This window comes from Argopecten irradians, chromosome 10 (genome assembly GCF_041381155.1).
Source record: "Argopecten irradians isolate NY chromosome 10, Ai_NY, whole genome shotgun sequence".
Lineage (NCBI taxonomy): Eukaryota > Metazoa > Mollusca > Bivalvia > Pectinida > Pectinidae > Argopecten > Argopecten irradians.
Window position 1 is genome coordinate 29,437,595 of NC_091143.1, and position 19,388 is coordinate 29,456,982.

At 35.8% G+C, this 19,388-nt stretch overlaps 3 protein-coding genes and 1 long non-coding RNA gene across 6 annotated transcripts; 2 read left to right on the plus strand and 2 right to left on the minus strand.

Annotated features, from left to right (window-relative positions):
- The first annotated feature begins 498 nt into the window (after positions 1-498).
- LOC138333589 (uncharacterized) lies at positions 499-2,435 on the plus strand. Its single transcript, XM_069282052.1, has 2 exons — positions 499-1,220; positions 1,957-2,435. Exons 1-2 carry the CDS (start codon positions 578-580, stop codon positions 2,382-2,384), a joined length of 1,071 nt encoding a protein of 356 aa, XP_069138153.1. The 5' UTR covers positions 499-577; the 3' UTR covers positions 2,385-2,435.
- Positions 2,436-6,796: 4,361 nt separating this feature from the next.
- On the minus strand, positions 6,797-13,481 carry LOC138333590 (uncharacterized). Of its 3 annotated transcripts, XM_069282055.1 has the most exons (3): positions 13,310-13,481; positions 11,369-11,436; positions 6,797-9,141 (listed from the first exon to the last, which is right to left on the minus strand). In XM_069282055.1, exon 3 carries the CDS (start codon positions 9,040-9,042, stop codon positions 7,570-7,572), a length of 1,473 nt encoding a protein of 490 aa, XP_069138156.1. In that variant the 5' UTR covers positions 9,043-9,141; positions 11,369-11,436; positions 13,310-13,481; the 3' UTR covers positions 6,797-7,569. The 3 variants fall into 3 exon arrangements, with proteins under 3 accessions (XP_069138156.1, XP_069138157.1, XP_069138155.1); XM_069282056.1 differs by lacking the exon at positions 11,369-11,436; XM_069282054.1 differs by lacking the exon at positions 13,310-13,481 and having other exon boundaries at positions 11,369-11,486.
- A 1,668-nt stretch (positions 13,482-15,149) lies between these two features.
- On the minus strand, positions 15,150-16,153 carry LOC138333591 (uncharacterized). Its single transcript, XR_011210003.1, has 2 exons — positions 15,705-16,153; positions 15,150-15,248 (listed from the first exon to the last, which is right to left on the minus strand). It is a non-coding gene; the product is annotated as an uncharacterized lncRNA (long non-coding RNA).
- Positions 16,154-16,188: 35 nt separating this feature from the next.
- Positions 16,189-16,947, plus strand: LOC138332648 (putative uncharacterized protein ENSP00000383309). Its single transcript, XM_069280648.1, has one exon. It carries the CDS (start codon positions 16,189-16,191, stop codon positions 16,945-16,947), a length of 759 nt encoding a protein of 252 aa, XP_069136749.1.
- The last annotated feature ends 2,441 nt before the right edge of the window (positions 16,948-19,388 follow it).

Consider the following 19,388-nt stretch of genomic DNA (forward strand, 5'->3'; position numbering starts at 1 on the left):
CAATTGTTAGCATGAGATAGCATTTTATGGTCATATCCATATTGGTTCTGGTCGACCCCCAGAAGCCTTAGGGGTGGGGGCCAAAAGGGGTCAAATATGCTAAAATTTCAAAATTCTATATTCTGAATTCACAGGTTTGATGGAACCAAATAATCTTCATAGATTAAAAAGTGAAATTTATAAAATCACTGACACTGACTGACTTCTAGTTTGGTTTTGTTGTTTAACGTTGGCAAAGCAAATTGGAATTTTAAGCATAAGGTTCGGTAACATAATACACTAACTATCAAAATGAAAAAAAAAATTCTAATACGAAGGTTCAACTTTCGTTTATTCTAATTCGTGAATACTTTTTACAGATTTGAACCAACTTTGCAATGCTCTTTCTGTATCTGCACTCAGGTGACCGTCAAGGCCTCTTGGGCCTCTTGTTATCTCGAACCAATCAAAGGAAAGGTCAGTTTGTCACGATGCACCTATGATAACACCATACTGACCCATATTAATGCCATGTAAGATAGTGAATGACACAATCTGCTTACTAATAACAGCTGAATGGTTTGTCTTGTAGTCAGTGATGTTGGCGAAACTTATTCTAATTTCTATCTTCACGGCAACTTTCTCGTCTGATGTGTATTTATCGCCTGTATTACGGGATGCTATCGACAAATATCTGTCTCAAAAACTAAGGCAATTCGAGGAAAAACGAAATGAAGATGTCAAACGATTAACAGATCGTGTAAAGGAATTAGAAGAGTCGCATTCCATGGATATGCAGATAGTTACCAAGCGTTTACAAGACGCAGAAGACCAACTATCTGATGATGCCAGACTATTTGATAAACGAATGCAGGAAATGAAGATGCATCACGCAAAAGAACTACAAGCATTTTCTCAAAGGCTGCAGGAAATGGAAGCGTTTGTTAAAGACACTGGAGTAATTTCCACACCTTTAGAAGATAAAAACAACACTGAAGATATCGCTATTCTATCAAACGATATCGTGCACCTTTCGAGTCGCGAAGAAGGCTCCCGGTCTATATCAATGTCTAATCGTGCTCTGGGATTTAAACGTGAACATGCTGACAGAACACTCACAAAACCATCGCCTAAACGTGATGTAGTATTCGAAAAAGAAAATATTATTCATTTGCCTTTCGATTCAGACATTGGTGTCAGGCTTCCAGGACTTGTCTCACCGGATAGAACCCAACGTGTTGGTAAGGGAAAGCTTTTACCATAAAGTCGCTTGACACACTTTACATTGATTTTTTCCTTGTACCAAATGTTGAAAACCCGATAGAACAATCCAAAAGCTGTCTTTGTTAATGCTCCTAGTTTAGTATGTTTGAAATCGTTACAAACTATGATGTATAGAAAATTAATGAAAGTTTATTTCATACACTCTGAGATTTAATTCCTAACAGTAATATTCTCATAATCGATTGTTTATTCCTTTATATCATACGTAGTAATTAAACAATCATTGATACTCCAGTGGTTACTATCGTGCTGACGTCCCCTGGACAATCTCATAGTAAAACTGGAGGCAACAGAAGACAGGTATTTGAATTGTATAACGGTACATTGTGGTTGACTGTTTCGTTGATGTTGGGCATCGCTATATCTGCAATCTGCAAACGAATGCCTGTGATTGGTCAGGAGTTTTTCTTCTGAACTGCCTTTAGCTTTACGAGAGAAATTCCAAGGGTGGATATTAAGGTTAGTGATAGTAATACCTAGAGTATCAAGGGTGTAATTGAACATGCAAACACAAACGTAATATTTTCTTGGGCGTGAAAGAAAACAATATAGAAAGGATTTTTACATTTCATGTAAGCACGCATTAAGAAAGGTATCAAGAGATGTAAATTTTGTAAAACGAACATGTTTTGTATACAAAAGAGATGTATATCTATCAAAATTCGAAGATTGATAGAATTTATCTCATTGCAGTTCCTCCTGAAAACGGTGTTGCGTTTCATGCGCTGCTACAAGCTGATGTGGTCAACCCAACAAAGGGACACATAATCCAATTCCAGAACATTAAGACGAATATAGGTAACACCTACCACCCGACCACGGGAGTGTTTACATGTCCGCGATCAGGAATCTATGTGTTCTCCTGGAGTTTGAGGATCAACCATGGTCCCGGACACGGAATAAATTCAGAAATCGTGCACAATGGCGTCGCGTTTGGATACAGTGCAGTCGGCAGTGGAGGCAGTGACGATGTATTTTCTGAGAGCTCCGCTACTGTATCAGTCCAATTGGTACAAGGGGATGAGGTTTGGGTCAGGATTAACTCGCTTTATGTGGGGACGAATATATTGTCTGTCTATTCCATGTTCACGGGTTTTCTCGTGCACGAAAACAGTAGTTAATGGATCAATGTAGACTTAAATTTAATAAAAATCCAAAACGAATCAGCTTAAGATGTATCATATTATTATTCTTTATGCTCGGTTTTGTTAAGCCCAACAGGCTTCAGATTATATGTTTATACAAACATATAGATACATGTATGTTATTATACTGAGCCAGAAATACTGTTATAGGTGTTTGTCTCAAAGCCTTCTTCGCAGGGGTGAAATCAAATATGGGGCGATGTGAAGGTTGGGAGGGAAAATGACTAAATAACCAATGAATCACATATACGTTGTATGCAATAATGTGTGGGACAATAATGTGGTTCGTTCAGCCATAACACAGAGACATAACACGAATATACTGCAGTCGTCCAAAAACACACGCAACACGTTACATACACGGGAGGTGGCTCATAGATGTCCCTAGTTGTTAACAGGACGTTAATCGAATGAACTAAACCAAATCAGTCAAACAAATTTAGTTATCGAGCCCCAAAGTCCCTACAAAGAGAATCAGTTGTAAATTTCATAGACTAAAGAAAACAGTCAATTTCCAAATAAATCGAAAAATAACTAGAATGTATAGGGTGTAAAATCAGTGTGCCCTACTTTAACTCAGTTTAGGGCTGGGAGCTGATATAACATTTTAACTAACACTTTATTTCTAACACAAAATGTTAACTGTCTTCTCTCCGTATTGAAAAAAATAATAATGAGATGATTCTAAACAACAGACGACACAGACGGCGTGTAGCGGGTATATCTTGTATGTCACCACAGGTTGCTATTTTGTCGTTGTTAGTAGATATAGGTTTATGCGCACTGATTAAAGGGAAGCAACTCTAACGCTTTTGATTGCTTAAAATTACTGAGTAATAGAACACACTTTGTTGTCTGGTTCATTCCTAAAAGATGCTCCACCGCTGACAAATGGTATTTTTCCTCTATCAAAAACAGCTACAGACGATTGAGTATTTTCCTTCAGTTACAAAAGTTACTTACTTTACATCATTACCACCATTGACAAGTTTGAGCTTCTAATTTTATTTCAAGATAAATATATTAAAGATAATTAATTGCATCCCGAACAAGTCCCATGGCACTATGTCCTATATGGAATGATGAACTGATTGCGCATGCTTCAAAAGCAAAATTAATTATTTTATATTATTTTTGTGTTAAGTTATGGAGATACGCCGAAAACTGTACAATATGTGGGATAGAGAACTGTATCGAGGCATGTCAGAGCCGTGATCCGTTCTCTCTCCCACATATTGTAAAGTCTGATTCTTTATTTCTGACTTAAAACATAGCAAGTCTTTGTGTTAATAAAGTACACTTTTATTTCTAATATAAGCCAGTATTTTTGCCTTTGTCTATGAGCTCGGGTAACTCTACCAGTGTGCATTCAACCATGACAAATCCGATATAAACAATGGCAACATAGAATTACCTTTATCTGTGTTGTATGTGATGAACAGCATTTATGAACGGAATGCATGAAGCATGCTTTTGAGTTGGACAACTATCTGTAAATTCATTTTCATCATGTCCGTCAACAGTGATGGAGGGATATTACTTTCTCAATTTAAGCGATATGATAAGGGAGCTTTCGTGATTATTATTGATGTGGTAAAGAAATGACATATTAAACTAGACTTGCAATTTAGGAGCTTGTTTAAAAACGTCTTGCTAAAATGATCGCATATAACAGTGAATTTTAGGCCAGTTCAAAACAGTCGGTGCCCCCTGAGATCTTTCATTGAATTCGGAGAATTTAAAATTTCGACTTCTGTAGGGACAATTTTGGATTTATTTATTTCATGTGCAATTTCGTTCAACAAGCCAGTGGGATTAAGGTGAAATTTGGAAATATTGTTGAAACAACACCAAAATAAGTGTAAAATTACAGTGTAAATGATTTAGAAATTTAAAATCAAAAGTGGTGTACAAAAACAACAAGGTTTCGGAAAGCGAAAATTGGAGTTAATGCTGTAGATAAATGTTAAATAGTGAATTCATAATAAGGAGGAAAATCTATCTGGGATATATACAGAAATTCTATGGATGTGTATAATTTCGCATCAATAGAGGATTAAATTCCATTCATATTCATTGTATGGGATTTTTTCGTAATTTGGATTACAAAAATGAATATTCCGGCAGGTTGTGTGTATATTTTTGGGATTATGCCCGGAGACATATACTCACCAGTATTGTGTAACTCGCCCATATGTGCTACCTTTTACTGTCTTATAAGTGACTGTCTTATATTAGAGTTACATATAAGACAGTAAAAGGTAACATATAGGACAGTTACAGGTAATGGTCCGATAATCTGGGAGTTGAAGTACAGAAACAGCAATAGATGACATCACAAATATGTTTTAATTAGAAATGTATATATACACAACTGAACAGCAATTACTGTTCAAAAGATGAGAGTCATTTATGCTGTGGCATCTTGGGCGATGGTCTTGGTATTAATTACATGTTTAGGAAAAAAACATTTTCCCGTCATTGAAAATATTTATATGTTATTCTCGAAGATATTAAAATCTTCTCTTTTTATCAGTTTTGAATATGCATGTTCTGTGGTAACTGTGATAATACAATGAACATTTTTTTGATGACCCAGATACATATATCTAATAATAATTGTTTTTATTCAAAGAATTGTATTTAAATCGTTTCTAGTATAATGTAACCGAGTGCGGTCTGTTGCTTGATGTCTCCGCGGCAATGCGGCATACTTCAGTGATATAGCACTATAAAAAGGGCAACAGTTTCACTATACAAGAAGACATAACACGAATTTACCGCAGTCTCCCAAAACACGTACGCATTTTATACACACGACACACCGCATACATGAGAGGCCGTCCTCATATGACTCTGGCTCTGAATAGGACGTTAATTCAATCAAACATATAACAAGCAAACATAGTGTGTCTCACGGATAACTGAAGGTTATTTAAACATTAAATTGCCTTCTTGGGGGATTTATGGTCCTATAATTATCCCTGGATAACAACAGGCAAATTGAATAACGCGCCATTATTCCAACACTTTCATGGTATTTTAAGGAATGAAAGTCACTATGAAAACACTTGCTATTATGTACAGTAAAATATAGTTTTGTTCACATCTGCACTTGGCACCGATGGAGAATACATATTTATTATGTTCTTGATTCGTGTAAACTATTTTAGATATATAAAAAACATGAACTGAATTTTAACTCTGCTGTATTGCCATATGCTGTGTATCGTGGTTACGATGTGTTTCTGTTGACAAATCGCTTGTATTATCTCTTTAGAACGAAAAAAACTAGTTGAGATCGCTGAAAACTTTTGCATTATTTTGTTTAATATCATAACAATGTCAAAACGAGTAGATTTTACGCATGTGTAACGACGGTCTGATCAGAACCTCGATTTCAAGTTAGATTACGAGTTCTGAATTGTTTACAGTGACCAAACTCAAAACTGCAAAGGCACATCATCCATCTATTCGTTATAAGCATACATTAATTTACATAATTATTGATAAACCACAATGCGTAGTAGAAATACAATTCAATGATAAGAGGAAAATTGTGTGAGATCCCGTTAACATTGCCGCACAGCCGGTAACATTCGCGGGAACACATTTGTGATTTCATGCAGTTATAAAAATTAATATTTGCTCAGTTTCCAACAACAAAAAATAACAATGAGCGATAAATGACAAGTCATCAGCGACAACGTCTTAACAACAAAAATAACAATGAGCGATAAATGACAAGTCATCAGCGACAACGTCTTAACAATAAAAATAACAATGTGCGATAAATGAAAAAAGACCAATAAATGAATGGAATTTGATTTCCAACTTTATGGAATCAGGACATTCTACGAAGGTGTAATTTTTTAAACATCTGGAAAACTTGTAATGTAATATGTAATAAAACTAAGAGAGTGGCCGATCGACAGGCATTATTTCGCCACGTGCGGCACCTGAGCCCAGTTGTTCAAAGGGCGATTAGGCTAAATTACAGTTTAAAGATAGTTTTCAAATTAAGATAAAACTATTTCTCAATCAAAACTTTACAAAATGCAATAAGTAAGACTTTCAAGAATTTCATTCTTTACGTACTTACTGATTTTAGGGAAAATTAATCACATGTTTCGCAGTAAATGAGAAATGAAAATTTCACTAACCATGGGATTAAATTAATTACTTTTTGAACAACCGGGCCCTGGACACCCGGACACCCCTTTATCTTTTGCCCCCAACCCCCCCCCCCCCCCACCTCCACTCCACCAGAAACACACAGAAAGGCTTTGTCATGAGTCCACCAACGATTCTAATAATATTATCCTTCTGGTTAGATATCAAAAGGTTGTGCTTTGTTGGATGCATTCAACGCAAAAGACCTTTTGTTATTAAGTGCACCATTTCTTCATGAAAATATTTCTGAGATGATTTAATATGCCTCCCTAGATGATATAAAAATGTTGGGGAAATTCCCAGATTATAATTCATACAGTACTACAATTAAACGTCTATCCAAAATCTACACAGTTCTTTTTTACAGTAATTTGTAACCATTTTCAACTGTTTTAATTCCAGTTTACCGTGTTTGTAAGGAAACAGTTCTACGTTTGGTTTTCCATTATAGACCCTCACGTTTTCCATTTATTTTTCGGTATGTTTTGTATTTAAACCCCCTTTATGTTATGGAATCACCTTCTGGTCCTTCGCGATCCTCAAACAGAACTATGCTATTTAGTTCCTGTTCACCTGATTTGAAAAGAAGTTCACTATCAAGTGAGCTGTAAGGATTTCCATCCAAGAAAGGTATTGAAACTTCTCGACTATTATCGTGAGCTTCTTTTAGAGGATCCATCTCCTGTCTGCCTGAACAAACATGTGTTTGTATAACAGACTTGTGGTGGAATAAATAAACACTTGAGTCTTCCTTGTGATGCAGATAACTGCATCTAAACACTGTTTCGTCTGAATCACTGTTGTAAGGAGAGAAATTATTTCTACTTGACCTCTCCCATTTAGAGCAGACTCCATTGGAATGGCTGAATGGGATCCTATACGACATTACTTGTGAGGCAATGTGCTGTTGATCACACAATGCATGCTCTAATACGCCACAAGTCCGTTCTGTTTCGGTATCCATAAGGTCATCTACGTTTTCTTTGAATTATTTGTCATTGCTCATCTGTCTGAAATCAAAGCAACATACTTGTCTATTATATTCCCGAGATAGCCAGTTTTGACCTGCGTAGCTATTGAGACCATCATAATCACAAGTTCTGTTGCTGTCAGCACTTAAACCATTGTTAAGTTCATAAGCGATGTTACTGTCAGTATATGGCCGAGTTTCTGGGTCAGAGTCACCATGACGATTTCTCTCCGTTGTCGTATCTTCATGAGAGCTATCGTAGGAAGCACGTTCTAATACCTCTACACAACTTGTAATGAATGTCAGTTCCTTGAATTTTCCAGAAAATGCCAACTTTTGGGCCGTAATAGCATTGACTTTGGCTTCCGCAATCTGTCCCTGTAATGCGTTCAATCTCGACATTGCCACCCAGTAAAACATCTCCCGTCTCGTCTCGATGCCGTTCCAAATTCCTTCCCATCTCAGCCTCTGTAACAAGCATTGTGCCTGTGCGATGTCTTGACTGCTTGGTAGAAAACCTTGAAGAATGTTTGCGCGGTTCCCAATACCAAGTAAACAGAATATCATTCTAAGAAGAAACATCCTGGTCCATAATACTCTGATGTCATTATCCTCATCCTGCAGACTGGCGATGCCTTTCTCGGCCGTCTCTAGAAGTAGGTGTTTCAATTGCGGAGATCCAGTAGCTTCGAACTCCCACAGCAAAAAATAAACCTGAATATAAAACATGTTTGCTACTTCCAAACAGGATGTAAAAGTTGCTGCCGAGTACTGTGCTTTCACTAACATTGTCTGTCCTTCGTCAAACCGACCACCTATGGCATTAGCGTTAGCAAGTCTACCGAAATAGCTTACGTCAGTCATCATAGTATTACTGCTAGCAGGGACGAGAGCTTTCAGTTCATCAAAGAGCGCATGACTGGAAAGCTTGTCATTAAATGTGATCGCATGCGCGTCTATTTCAACCCCTAAGATGGCGACTAACTTGTCAGCGAAATAATATTGTCTAGAAGCATTGCTTTCACAGTTTAATTTCCTGTAATATCTTTCAGCCAGACAGCGAAGAGCTTCTCTTGGATTTTTCAAAGTTGCATCGTGAACTTGTGATTTCAAATTTTTGAAAAACAATCTGATAGATTTATGGTTGTCTGTCTGTACCCTGTTAACTCTAGCGATTCTTCGTTCACATCGATTATGTTCTGCGAGATCGACAAGCCTCTGAGCCAGCTCGATTTGCCCTATCTTTAACAAAATGCATATCAATGTGAAAATTGTACAGTGACGTCGAAGATGGTCAGAGAGATTTATCCAAAGATGTTCTTCCCCATTGGCATGGTCAGCGTGTAAAAAGGTGCTGAAATGTTCGTCGTTGATAATATGACGATCCAACAATTCTTTCAGAATGGGAAACGGGTCGTCTTTGTTGGTAGTTAGTACCAATTCTATGGCGGATCTGACTACGTCATCCATGTTTCTTTGAGAATGCGCCATTTTAAGGAATGTCGCATCATCCAGTTGGTATCTTTTTGTAGCTTTTATTATTTGTTTATCTTAAACATTTAGCTGAAGGCTAGTTTTGTGGAGATGGTCCTGAAAAAAACAAGACAAAAAGACGTTAAGTTTATAATAATATATAACAGTATAAAAGAGACAATTAAGGAATCACATTGCTGCCAAATTAAATATAAACAAAAAAGCAAATATTTTGTGAATTAACGCAAACATTTTGTGAATTAACGCATTGAGTATATTTGCAAAGGAATTGATTATGTTCGTAAAGTTTTGTGTTTATTCGCAAATACATTTTATTTGTTCGCAATACTTTTTTGTTTGTTTGCACCAATGGGTTTCCGTTTATAGTGGTAAAAATTCATGTCTGAAACAATTGAGCTTAGATCGAAATTTCACCAAGGAGTAATTTGCACATTGAATTAACTGTTCTGTAACGTTTGCTTGTGTACTGCATTAGTTGGGTTTTTTTTGTGTTTTTTTTTATGAATTTTGTTGAAACTTCACACAATGGTAGATTATGACGTAGTTTGAAATTAATTTTAGGGTCAAAATGTCACCTACAAAGATCAATGTTACTAAAAATAGATTGCTTTGATAAATGATTGTTTTCATATAATAGCTTAATAATTAGGAATTGATGGATTTTATTTCAAAACTTCAAACAGTGGTAGGAGGTTACATGATTTGGGGTCAAACGTTCAAACGTCATTGTTACTAAAACTATATTGTAGGTTTCCAGGTGATACCAGTATCCTAAGAAGGGATTGGTGAATTGAGGGATCGCTATCTGTCAATCAAACTGCGCGGGTACCGCACGTGATTTTGTATTGTATATGCATCACAATAGTCAGACGTGCGTTGGCGAGCACGAGGTTTAGCTACATACTGCCTTGCGATCGGTTAATTTTATCAAACTTCATACAATGGTAGTTTATGAGGTAACAAAGCTTTAAATTGCATTTGGTATCAAAGGTCAGTTACAAAGATCAATATTAGTACAAATAGCCTAAGGTCAATATGATAACTTAATGGGATCGGCAGGAGACATGAATTGCTTCAGCAATACTCTCAGGATGCTTGTTATATATAACCCATATTTCGGTTACATGTTTACGGGAAAATGTGTTCCAACCTCAAATTACACCAGCTTCCTTATTACAAATGGCACGCTATAATATAGAGGAGTATGCCTAAAGCTGATTGTCGTAACTCTTTAGAAGTCTTCTATGCTGCAATACCGAAACCCTTCATATTGATAATTAGCAAGAGGTAATACGACTTCGTTGCCGATATTTCTTTGTTGTTATGATGCTCCTCTATATATGTGTCACTGTTTTACTATATTAGACATAAGAATGGTTGTTTACAAAAAATTTATTTTCTCGGTTACAGTTTAGCTTTATTTAGACATGAATTAGGTCGATTTTAATACTAAAGATGTAAACAACATGATTTGCGTTGATAATATCACGCAATTATCATGTAAGGTGAGTTGACTTGTAGTCCTGGTTTTTTTTCAAACTAATTTTCAAAAAGGCGGGACATCATAGTTAGATTCCAATAAAACGCCGAGGCATGAGAGAAGAATACTTTTATCTGTTTGGATATAAAGAACAGGGATATTCTGTCCTCGGGATCACAACATGTTGTAAAACAATCAGAAGGCCTCGGATTTTACAATATTTTGTGACCCTCGGTCAGAATATTTATATCCAAATGTATCGAATTTATTTCAAGGTGGTGGATAATCATAGCTGTAATATTGCAATAAAATAAACGTCTAGGTATGAAAGATAATACATGGATATTCAACCCTCAGGATCACTATTTTTTGGCTCTCCGGTAGAATAGGCCTATCCATATTCACATATGGACGAGTCTTATAATATTAACGTAAATTTGGCACTGAACCAGGGGTCTTACGTTTGTTTGAAATAGTGCTGTATTTTCACAAGAAGGTAATTGGGTACTGTTGCACAATTTCCAAACTGAAATAATTGTTTTGGCGCCTGTTGTGCATTTTAGCTATTATTGGCTGTACCAAGGCTACATAACATATACAAATGTACAAATGTATATACGCTGTACATGTATATACAAATGTATACAATAAGTTTTAGAAACCCATCCTAAATATAGAGAAATGTCTCACGGCGGAGGCTAAAAACGTCAAATTTTCTGACACTCTTTTCATAAAATTCCATACGAATTGAACATGATCCTATATGTATTTCTATCTTGATTAAAATTATCATCTATCGTCTTGTAACACTAGAAAATAAACTAATTAAAAAATTTCACATACCTTGATGGACTACAATTAATCGTCCTTCTTCAATACGACTGTTCCTAACGACGTTTTGTGTCAACCTTCTAAACCGAAAGAAGATTTTTTGTTACGGTTGAATGATTGTCATTATGGTATGTACATAACAAGACGTAATCGAGGCCTATATAATACACAAAGGGGTTTGGATTTCCATACTAAATATAGATACACGCCTCATTGACAAAAATAGTTTATGTCATGAAATGTTATTGATATGTTTTTGCGTAAAAGAACATTATCAACATTACAGGCCCCTAGAAAAAGATATGATTGCAATTGATTTGAGTAAACGGAACTTGTGGTCGAAACTCGCTCAAAATGTGGCCTTGAGACCAAGTCATACTCAGTTACAACATGAAACATTGGTGATTTTAGCATTGCTATAATAGACGATGATATCTTAACAAAGAACATATTGAGATATAAAAAGAACGGCACTACCAATTGGTTGGTCGACGGAGTTCCGCATTCCTTTATATGCCAAACAACCATTAAACCTTCATTTTAAAGTCTTCATTTGTTAATGATCCCGTGAAGAATGTTTTGTTCAGTGCTGCTTTAATGATTAGATTAACTAATTGATCATTAGTGCTTTAATTAATCATTAAGACTTCATGATTCTTTAATTAACTTTCGAACACCCAGACCAAGTACGTGTTCTCTGTTTTTTGTAGTATATTTGTATCAGTCTTATGAATACATCACCTGTAAGTTAAAGCTGATATATATTGTATTTTGTTTTTGTCAAATATTCATGATAGTAGATCAATATTTGTTCAGATTTAGTTCATGCGATGATGACTTTATTTGTGTTCTAATTAAGTCAACAACTTTTTGAAATTTTGTTGTATTTTTTGTTATGATGTTAGCTGTACACAATATATATATATATATATAGAAAAATAAAACTCAACGACAAACTTCCTCCAGCACTTTCGCCATGTGCTGATGGCTCGTATTCCTGAAGAGTCATCAAGACATGGCGAACATGCTGGAGGAAGTTTGTCGTTGAGTTTTATTTTTCTTTATATTTAACTCCACATGGACTTGTATACATATTTAAATATACTTTTTGTTCTGATGAGTCATTGATTCAATTCATAGCCAGAGTTTATATTGATATATTTCTGTAGGCTTACTGCTATGAAGCTGTGAAGTATTTTCAAACGTCAAACTTGCAGTAGTTCATAGGTAATGTTTACATACATGCAGGGAATGTCAACACTCATAACTATATAACAAAGCGGTATTTAACTGACATATACTGTATAGTGAAATTGTTGAATGTAGTTATTGCTGACAGCGTCCCATTCCCTTTATGCTGAGAGCTCATGGCCAGTCGGGCCTAGGCTCGGGAAAAAAAGACGTTAAGCCGCATCAATTATTCAATACTCGGACAGTCTGGTCGGTACTATTTAAATTCTAATTATCTATAATCCTACAATAATCAACATATGCCGATATTTTTTTTATAATTAAAATGATTATATTTACAAAGATAACCCATTATAATTAACCTGTAATGTTAACGTTACACGTAAAGAGACGTAACTCAATAGGTCTCAATACATTATGGTGGTCTCCGTTTTGCGGGACCTTATCAGAGATGATTAATTTCAATTATATGATCGACTTCCATAACTAAGATAGATTTCTACCATATAAGTAACTTTGGCCGATAATGAAATTAATCAACATCAATTCTAATTATTTACTAATTGTATTTATAAATTACACATAGAGTTTGAAATACATTGTACAATTATAATACCTGATAATTCGCAATGCGTTATTAAGTACAAAAATAAGAAATAAAACAATGAACAATTAACAATGTGGTGATACAGAATTAATAAGTAATCGTAATAGTAAAAATAGGTTAAAAACAAATATATACAATAACATAGAATGTCTTACCTGTAAAAATAATCAAGCCATCAATAAGTTTCAGAGGTTTATTGGTATTGACCATTTAAACCTCTAGACTTATATAGGAACTGGATGGCTACAGGTGAGAATCATAGGCAAACATGGCTTTCCAGCTAAACTTTGACATCCGACGCATATACAATGGTTACACACGCCTTGACCGCCGTGTGGTGACAAAGGCTAAAAATCTATTCTAGGACAATATGATACCTTCCGCTATCACTTAAGTAATCTATCTATATATTACGTGTAACTTCCTTTGATTGGCATTTCACGATGACCGAAACATCCGGAAAGTAATCTCCCTTTTAAATTTATACGTGTCCGCCAGAACAATTAAATTGACTTCAAATATATTGCAGACTAATTGATAAGCTGACACATTTTTCTCATATCATTATCTAAATGAAATGTGTTACACACACTGATAAAAATATAAACACAATATACCTTAGCTATCAAATTATACTTTTGAAAGTTCAATGTATTTACAAATAATCATTAGTTTTATAAGGGCAAAATATTCCTTATGATATATGAATCTTATTGAACATACATGTTATTTTGAGACTTCTAGTCGTGAACTATTTGCCTTTTATTCTTGTTGTAAATATGGAATTATTTGATTTTGTAGTCTTGGATTTGTTAGCCATAACTAGGTTATTGTCTCTAGAATTATCATATTAACTCATAAATCTTTCTGTATTTTATTATAATTAAGAGCATCGGTCACGTTGTCATCATCGGAAGTAACGTCATTGCGTGCTCATTGCATTTCATATTAAGAAATTATCTTGTTTTGCTATAATCTGTAGTTGGTCAATTTATTGAATAACTTCTAGTTAAGATTTTACTATTGTTAATCTTCCCGTCGGCTCCTTTCACGCAAAGGGTATATTATGTACTCTACAGTAAAAAATTATTTCCCTCAATTTTATGAGTATTTCCCGAAAACCAAAGAATTGTTTATTCAATATTGTAATCACTCTAATATTTAGAGAATAACTTGTATTCGAACTACTACAATGTAAATCATGATTTATTGATTTCGACTGCATGTTTTGAATTATGAAACATCATGACCAATAAACCTCTGAAACTAATCGGGTGGCTTGACTATTATTACAGAACCAACTACAGCTATACAGACCAACTACAACCGATCTGCAAATCACACAAAAAATACATAAAAGTACCATCGACAGGAGCACACTTAAATCGTTCTTTTACTGACTGAATTGATTTGATTAGCTTTCAGACCATTTTTAAAATTGTAAAATATAATGTAATAAGCCCGTGGAAATTAATAAGCACAAACGTGTACAGTGTTGTACATTATATGCATATTTGAAAATGTTAACAATTAATATGTTAACGGCAATCAAAAATACATAGATATATAACAAATTATTGTTTTTGTATTACTTCAATGACTTGTGTCAGTTTGATTTAGTTGCTACATATACTTGTACAACTGTACATCTTCTAAACCGAAAGTAGATTGTTGGTTCTGATTGGGTGATTATGATTATGTGATAATCAATACGTAACAGGGTAATTATGGATTCCCAAACTAAATATGGAAACAGATCATGTCATGTTTTGTTAGTTTTCCCACTGATTCAAGTGTATACAATTTTATTATGAATCATATTTCATATTAAAACCCAGCTAGTAAAGTTTCCTTTGTTGTATATGACCATTATATTACATAATGGACACCTAGGAGTCCATTATGTAACTCACTGTCCATTATTATAGGGCCCCTGTCCATTATTCCCCAAAATAATGGACAGTCTATTTTGAACAAAGGAAAAAAACGCTGCTGTATGGAAAACTAAACATGTTTATTTGACTATCCAAAATTTTACATTTAAGTTCACTCCTCCATCGAAATTATTACTTCCCCTTCCTAGCTGTTACTGTTCTGAAAATAAAAAAAAACATAATTAAATTAGATTCTTGCATTATTATTTGTTACATCTTTTTAAAACTTGTAATTGACGAGGAATAGGAACTCTAGATTCTTGACTGAGGTGGGATAATATGCAGTCTTTTAGATCAGATATCTCACAACCCTTATAACATATAATCTGATGATTATGGTTAAACATAATATACTAAAGAGCGAAACCTGTCTAATCTGACACCTGCTTTCCCTATCCTATCTGTAACTGTTCCGTATTCAACAATAGCAACAATAGTATACAACAGTATCTGACTTTCCTACACCCTGAATAATCTGACCAAACACCCACGTGGTGTCGGATTAGACAGGTTATCATAGCAATCAGATATGGGTTTTTTTATCATATCTATAACATGCGTATGGTAGATTTTTTTTAGGAAAAACAGTTATGTTTAAATTGTAGCGAAAACTCACCTTGCTTGTATGTATTTGATGTAAAGTTAGACAATGCACCTGTCCTTGTGCGAATAAATAGGTCACTTCAAACAGGCAAACAATCTGAATCACAGCTGCGTACATCCCTACATGTAAATGATGGCCGAGTAAGGAAAATATCACTATCCGACATGTTCAAAAACACTGTTGTACCTCCAAAGGTGTAAAACTAAATGACTGTGCATGCATCTCAACATTGTTAGTCCATTATTTGTCACAGGTGAGTGAACACCTGTGCAATTCCTGAAATGGGATGTCCCATTTCTCAAACAGGGTACGCAAGGTAGTGAGTAGTGGTATGATGGGTTTTAAGTAGGATAAATTCCTCAAACTGTCCATTATTAGAGAGAATGGATTGTACCTCGCCCTGCGGGCTCGGTACTATCCATTCTCTCTAATAATGGACAGGTTTTCGGAAATTATCCATTACATAAACCGTCACGCTTGGATAGCGTTCGCCGCTATGAGGAAGCTAGACTCTGGTCTCCTGGCCGAGACACATTATTTAAAGACCGTTCTCATTTCCAACAAACTCAGTCTCAACGACCGTCTTCATTTACAACATACTCCGTCTCCACTGAGACCGTTCTCACCTCCAACATACTCCGTCTACAAGACCGTTCTCATCTCCAACATACTCCGTCTACAAGACCGTTCTCATCTCCAACATACTCCGTTTCCAAGACCGTTCTCATCTCCAACATACTCCGTATACAAGACCGCTCTCATCTCCAACATACTCCGTCTCCAAGACCGTTCTCATCTCCAACATACTCCGTCTCCACTGAGACCGTTCTCACCTCCAACATGTTCAGTCTCCACGACCGTTCTCATCTCCAACATACTCCGTCTTCAAGACCTTTCTCATCTCCAACATACTCCGTCTCCACTGAGACCGTTCTCACCTCCAACATGTTCAGTCTCCAAGACCGTTCTCATCTCCAACATACTCCGTATACAAGACCGCTCTCATCTCCAACATACTCCGTCTCCAAGACCGTTCTCATCTCCAACATACTCCGTCTCCAAGACCGTTCTCATCTCCAACATACTCCGTCTACAAGACCTTTCTCATCTCCAACATACTCCGTCTACAAGACCGTTCTCACCTCCAACATGTTCAGTCTCCACGACCGTTCTCATCTCCAACATACTCAGTCTCCAAGACCTTTCTCATCTCCAACATACTCAGTCTCCAAGGCCGTTCTCACCTCCAACATAATCAGTCTCCAAGACCGTTCTCACCTCCAATATGCTCTGTCTACAAGACCGTTTTCATCTCCAACATACTCCGTCTCCCAAGACCGTTCCCATTTCTAATATACTCCGTCTTGAACTCGGACCGTTCTTATCTAGAACATATACTCCATCCCCAAGACTGTTCTCGTCGCCAACCTACTGTTCTCATTTCCAACATACTTCATCTCCAACACCTTTCCCATCTTCTGTCTCCAACAAACAACGTTCATCTACCAGATTCGATATTGATAATTTTGTAGAGTCGCAAAAGTTATAAACTGATGATTACCATTAAAGGCCCTCTACCTTTCCGGAGCAAAACATAAAGGTTTCTTTAAAAAAACATTAATAACATCAGAAAATATAAACCGATGACAAAAGATGAGGTTAAAACAACAAACATATGCAAGATTGCTTAGCGCCCAGCATACAGGGAGTGGGAGTTCTGGTTCGCCCGTTGTCAGTATAATGTGACTTGATGGGGTATGTTGCTTGGTGTCTTCGGCGGCATGCTTCAGTGATATAGCACTATAAAAAGGGCAACAGTTCCACTATATAAAAAGACACAACATGAATATACCGCAGTCTCCCAAAAAACGCACCTCGCACAACATACACGCAACCCACCGCATATATGGGAGGCCTTCCTTACATGACCATAGCTGTTAATATGACGTTAATTAATCAAACAAACAAACAAACAAAATCCTGCGTAATATATGATAGCAGTGGAGAGTCATTTCGCCGTTTTTGCCGTCTGGCGCAGTGATAATCAATTTAGGACGACGGCGGGAAACTTAAGACGACCCGCATTATGGAAATTAACATTTCATTTATTTAAATCGTTCAGAAGGTGATGATACGTGTAGTTTTTACGGCAAGATTATCGATCTCGTTTTACATTACAATTTAAAAGTCGTTTCGGAAAGGTGATAGGCCTTTAATAATAAACTGACCTTCACCTTAGTCATTTAAAGGGCCACTACCTTTCCGGAGCAAAATTTATAGGTTTCTTAAAAACATTAATAACAAAAGAAGATATATATCGGTGGCTTAAGATGAGGTTACAACACCAAACATATGTAAGATTTCCTGTCTAATGTACGATAACAGTGAAAATTCATTTCGCTGTTTTGCCGTCTGGCGCAGTGATAGTCAACTACCGCGCGGCATTTAGGACGACGGCGGGAAACATAAAACGACCCGCGTTATGAAAATTAACATTTCATTTATTCTAATTAAAAGTTCTGAAGGTGATGATAAGTGTGCTAGTAAACGTATAGTTAATAACTTCAGCGACTCTACAAAATTATTGATCTCGTTTTACATTTCTATTTTAAAAATTAAAAGCCGTTTCGGAAAGGTAGTGGGCCTTTAAAGGGCCACTACCTTTCCGGAGCAAAATTTATAGGTTTCTTAAAAACATTAATAACAAAAGAAGATATATATCGGTGGCTTAAGATGAGGTTACAACACCAAACATATGTAAGATTTCCTGTCTAATGTACGATAACAGTGAAAATTCATTTCGCTGTTTTGCCGTCTGGCGCAGTGATAGTCAACTACCGCGCGGCATTTAGGACGACGGCGGGAAACATAAAACGACCCGCGTTATGAAAATTAACATTTCATTTATTCTAATTAAAAGTTCTGAAGGTGATGATAAGTGTGCTAGTAAACGTATAGTTAATAACTTCAGCGACTCTACAAAATTATTGATCTCGTTTTACATTTCTATTTTAAAAATTAAAAGCCGTTTCGGAAAGGTAGTGGGCCTTTAATGGATTCTTCTCTTTCCTATAGGTGACACAAATCCATCGATGTCGATGATTGTATTGTGTGGATTGTGGAAAAAAAGAGTGAAGTTATTTTCAGTGATTGTGAAGGTGCAGGTTTTTTATGTATAATTATAAGATAAAAATATGATAGAGTTTTAGAGATTGTTGATTTCCATAACGCGGGTCATACATGTATCATGTTTCCCTCCGACATCCTAGGCCTAATTATATCCACAAGGATGGACCCAAAAAAGTGTCTATAGACCATTTTTAGACGTTTTAGAAGTCTAAAAAGTGTAGGTCAAAAAACAGTAAAAATCGTACCCCGACACGTAAAGCCCACCATGTACATGTAGATAATGATTTTACTGATTTTTGACCTAGACCCCTAAAACGACTCAAAAGTGTCTATATTGGAAAGTCTTCTATAAACTGTAACTAATGTTCAGGTCCCTGTAGACTAGTCCCTATCACAAAAAACTTGGTAAGAACATAAAACAATACATATTTGTTTTAGATGTGGGGTAAACCATGTACATGTATTTTTTAATACACTATATTTGAAGAATGTTATAGTCTACCAACTGGATTAATGCAGCGAGATATCCTGTACGTTCATACATTGCACCCTGTAGAAATATTCCGA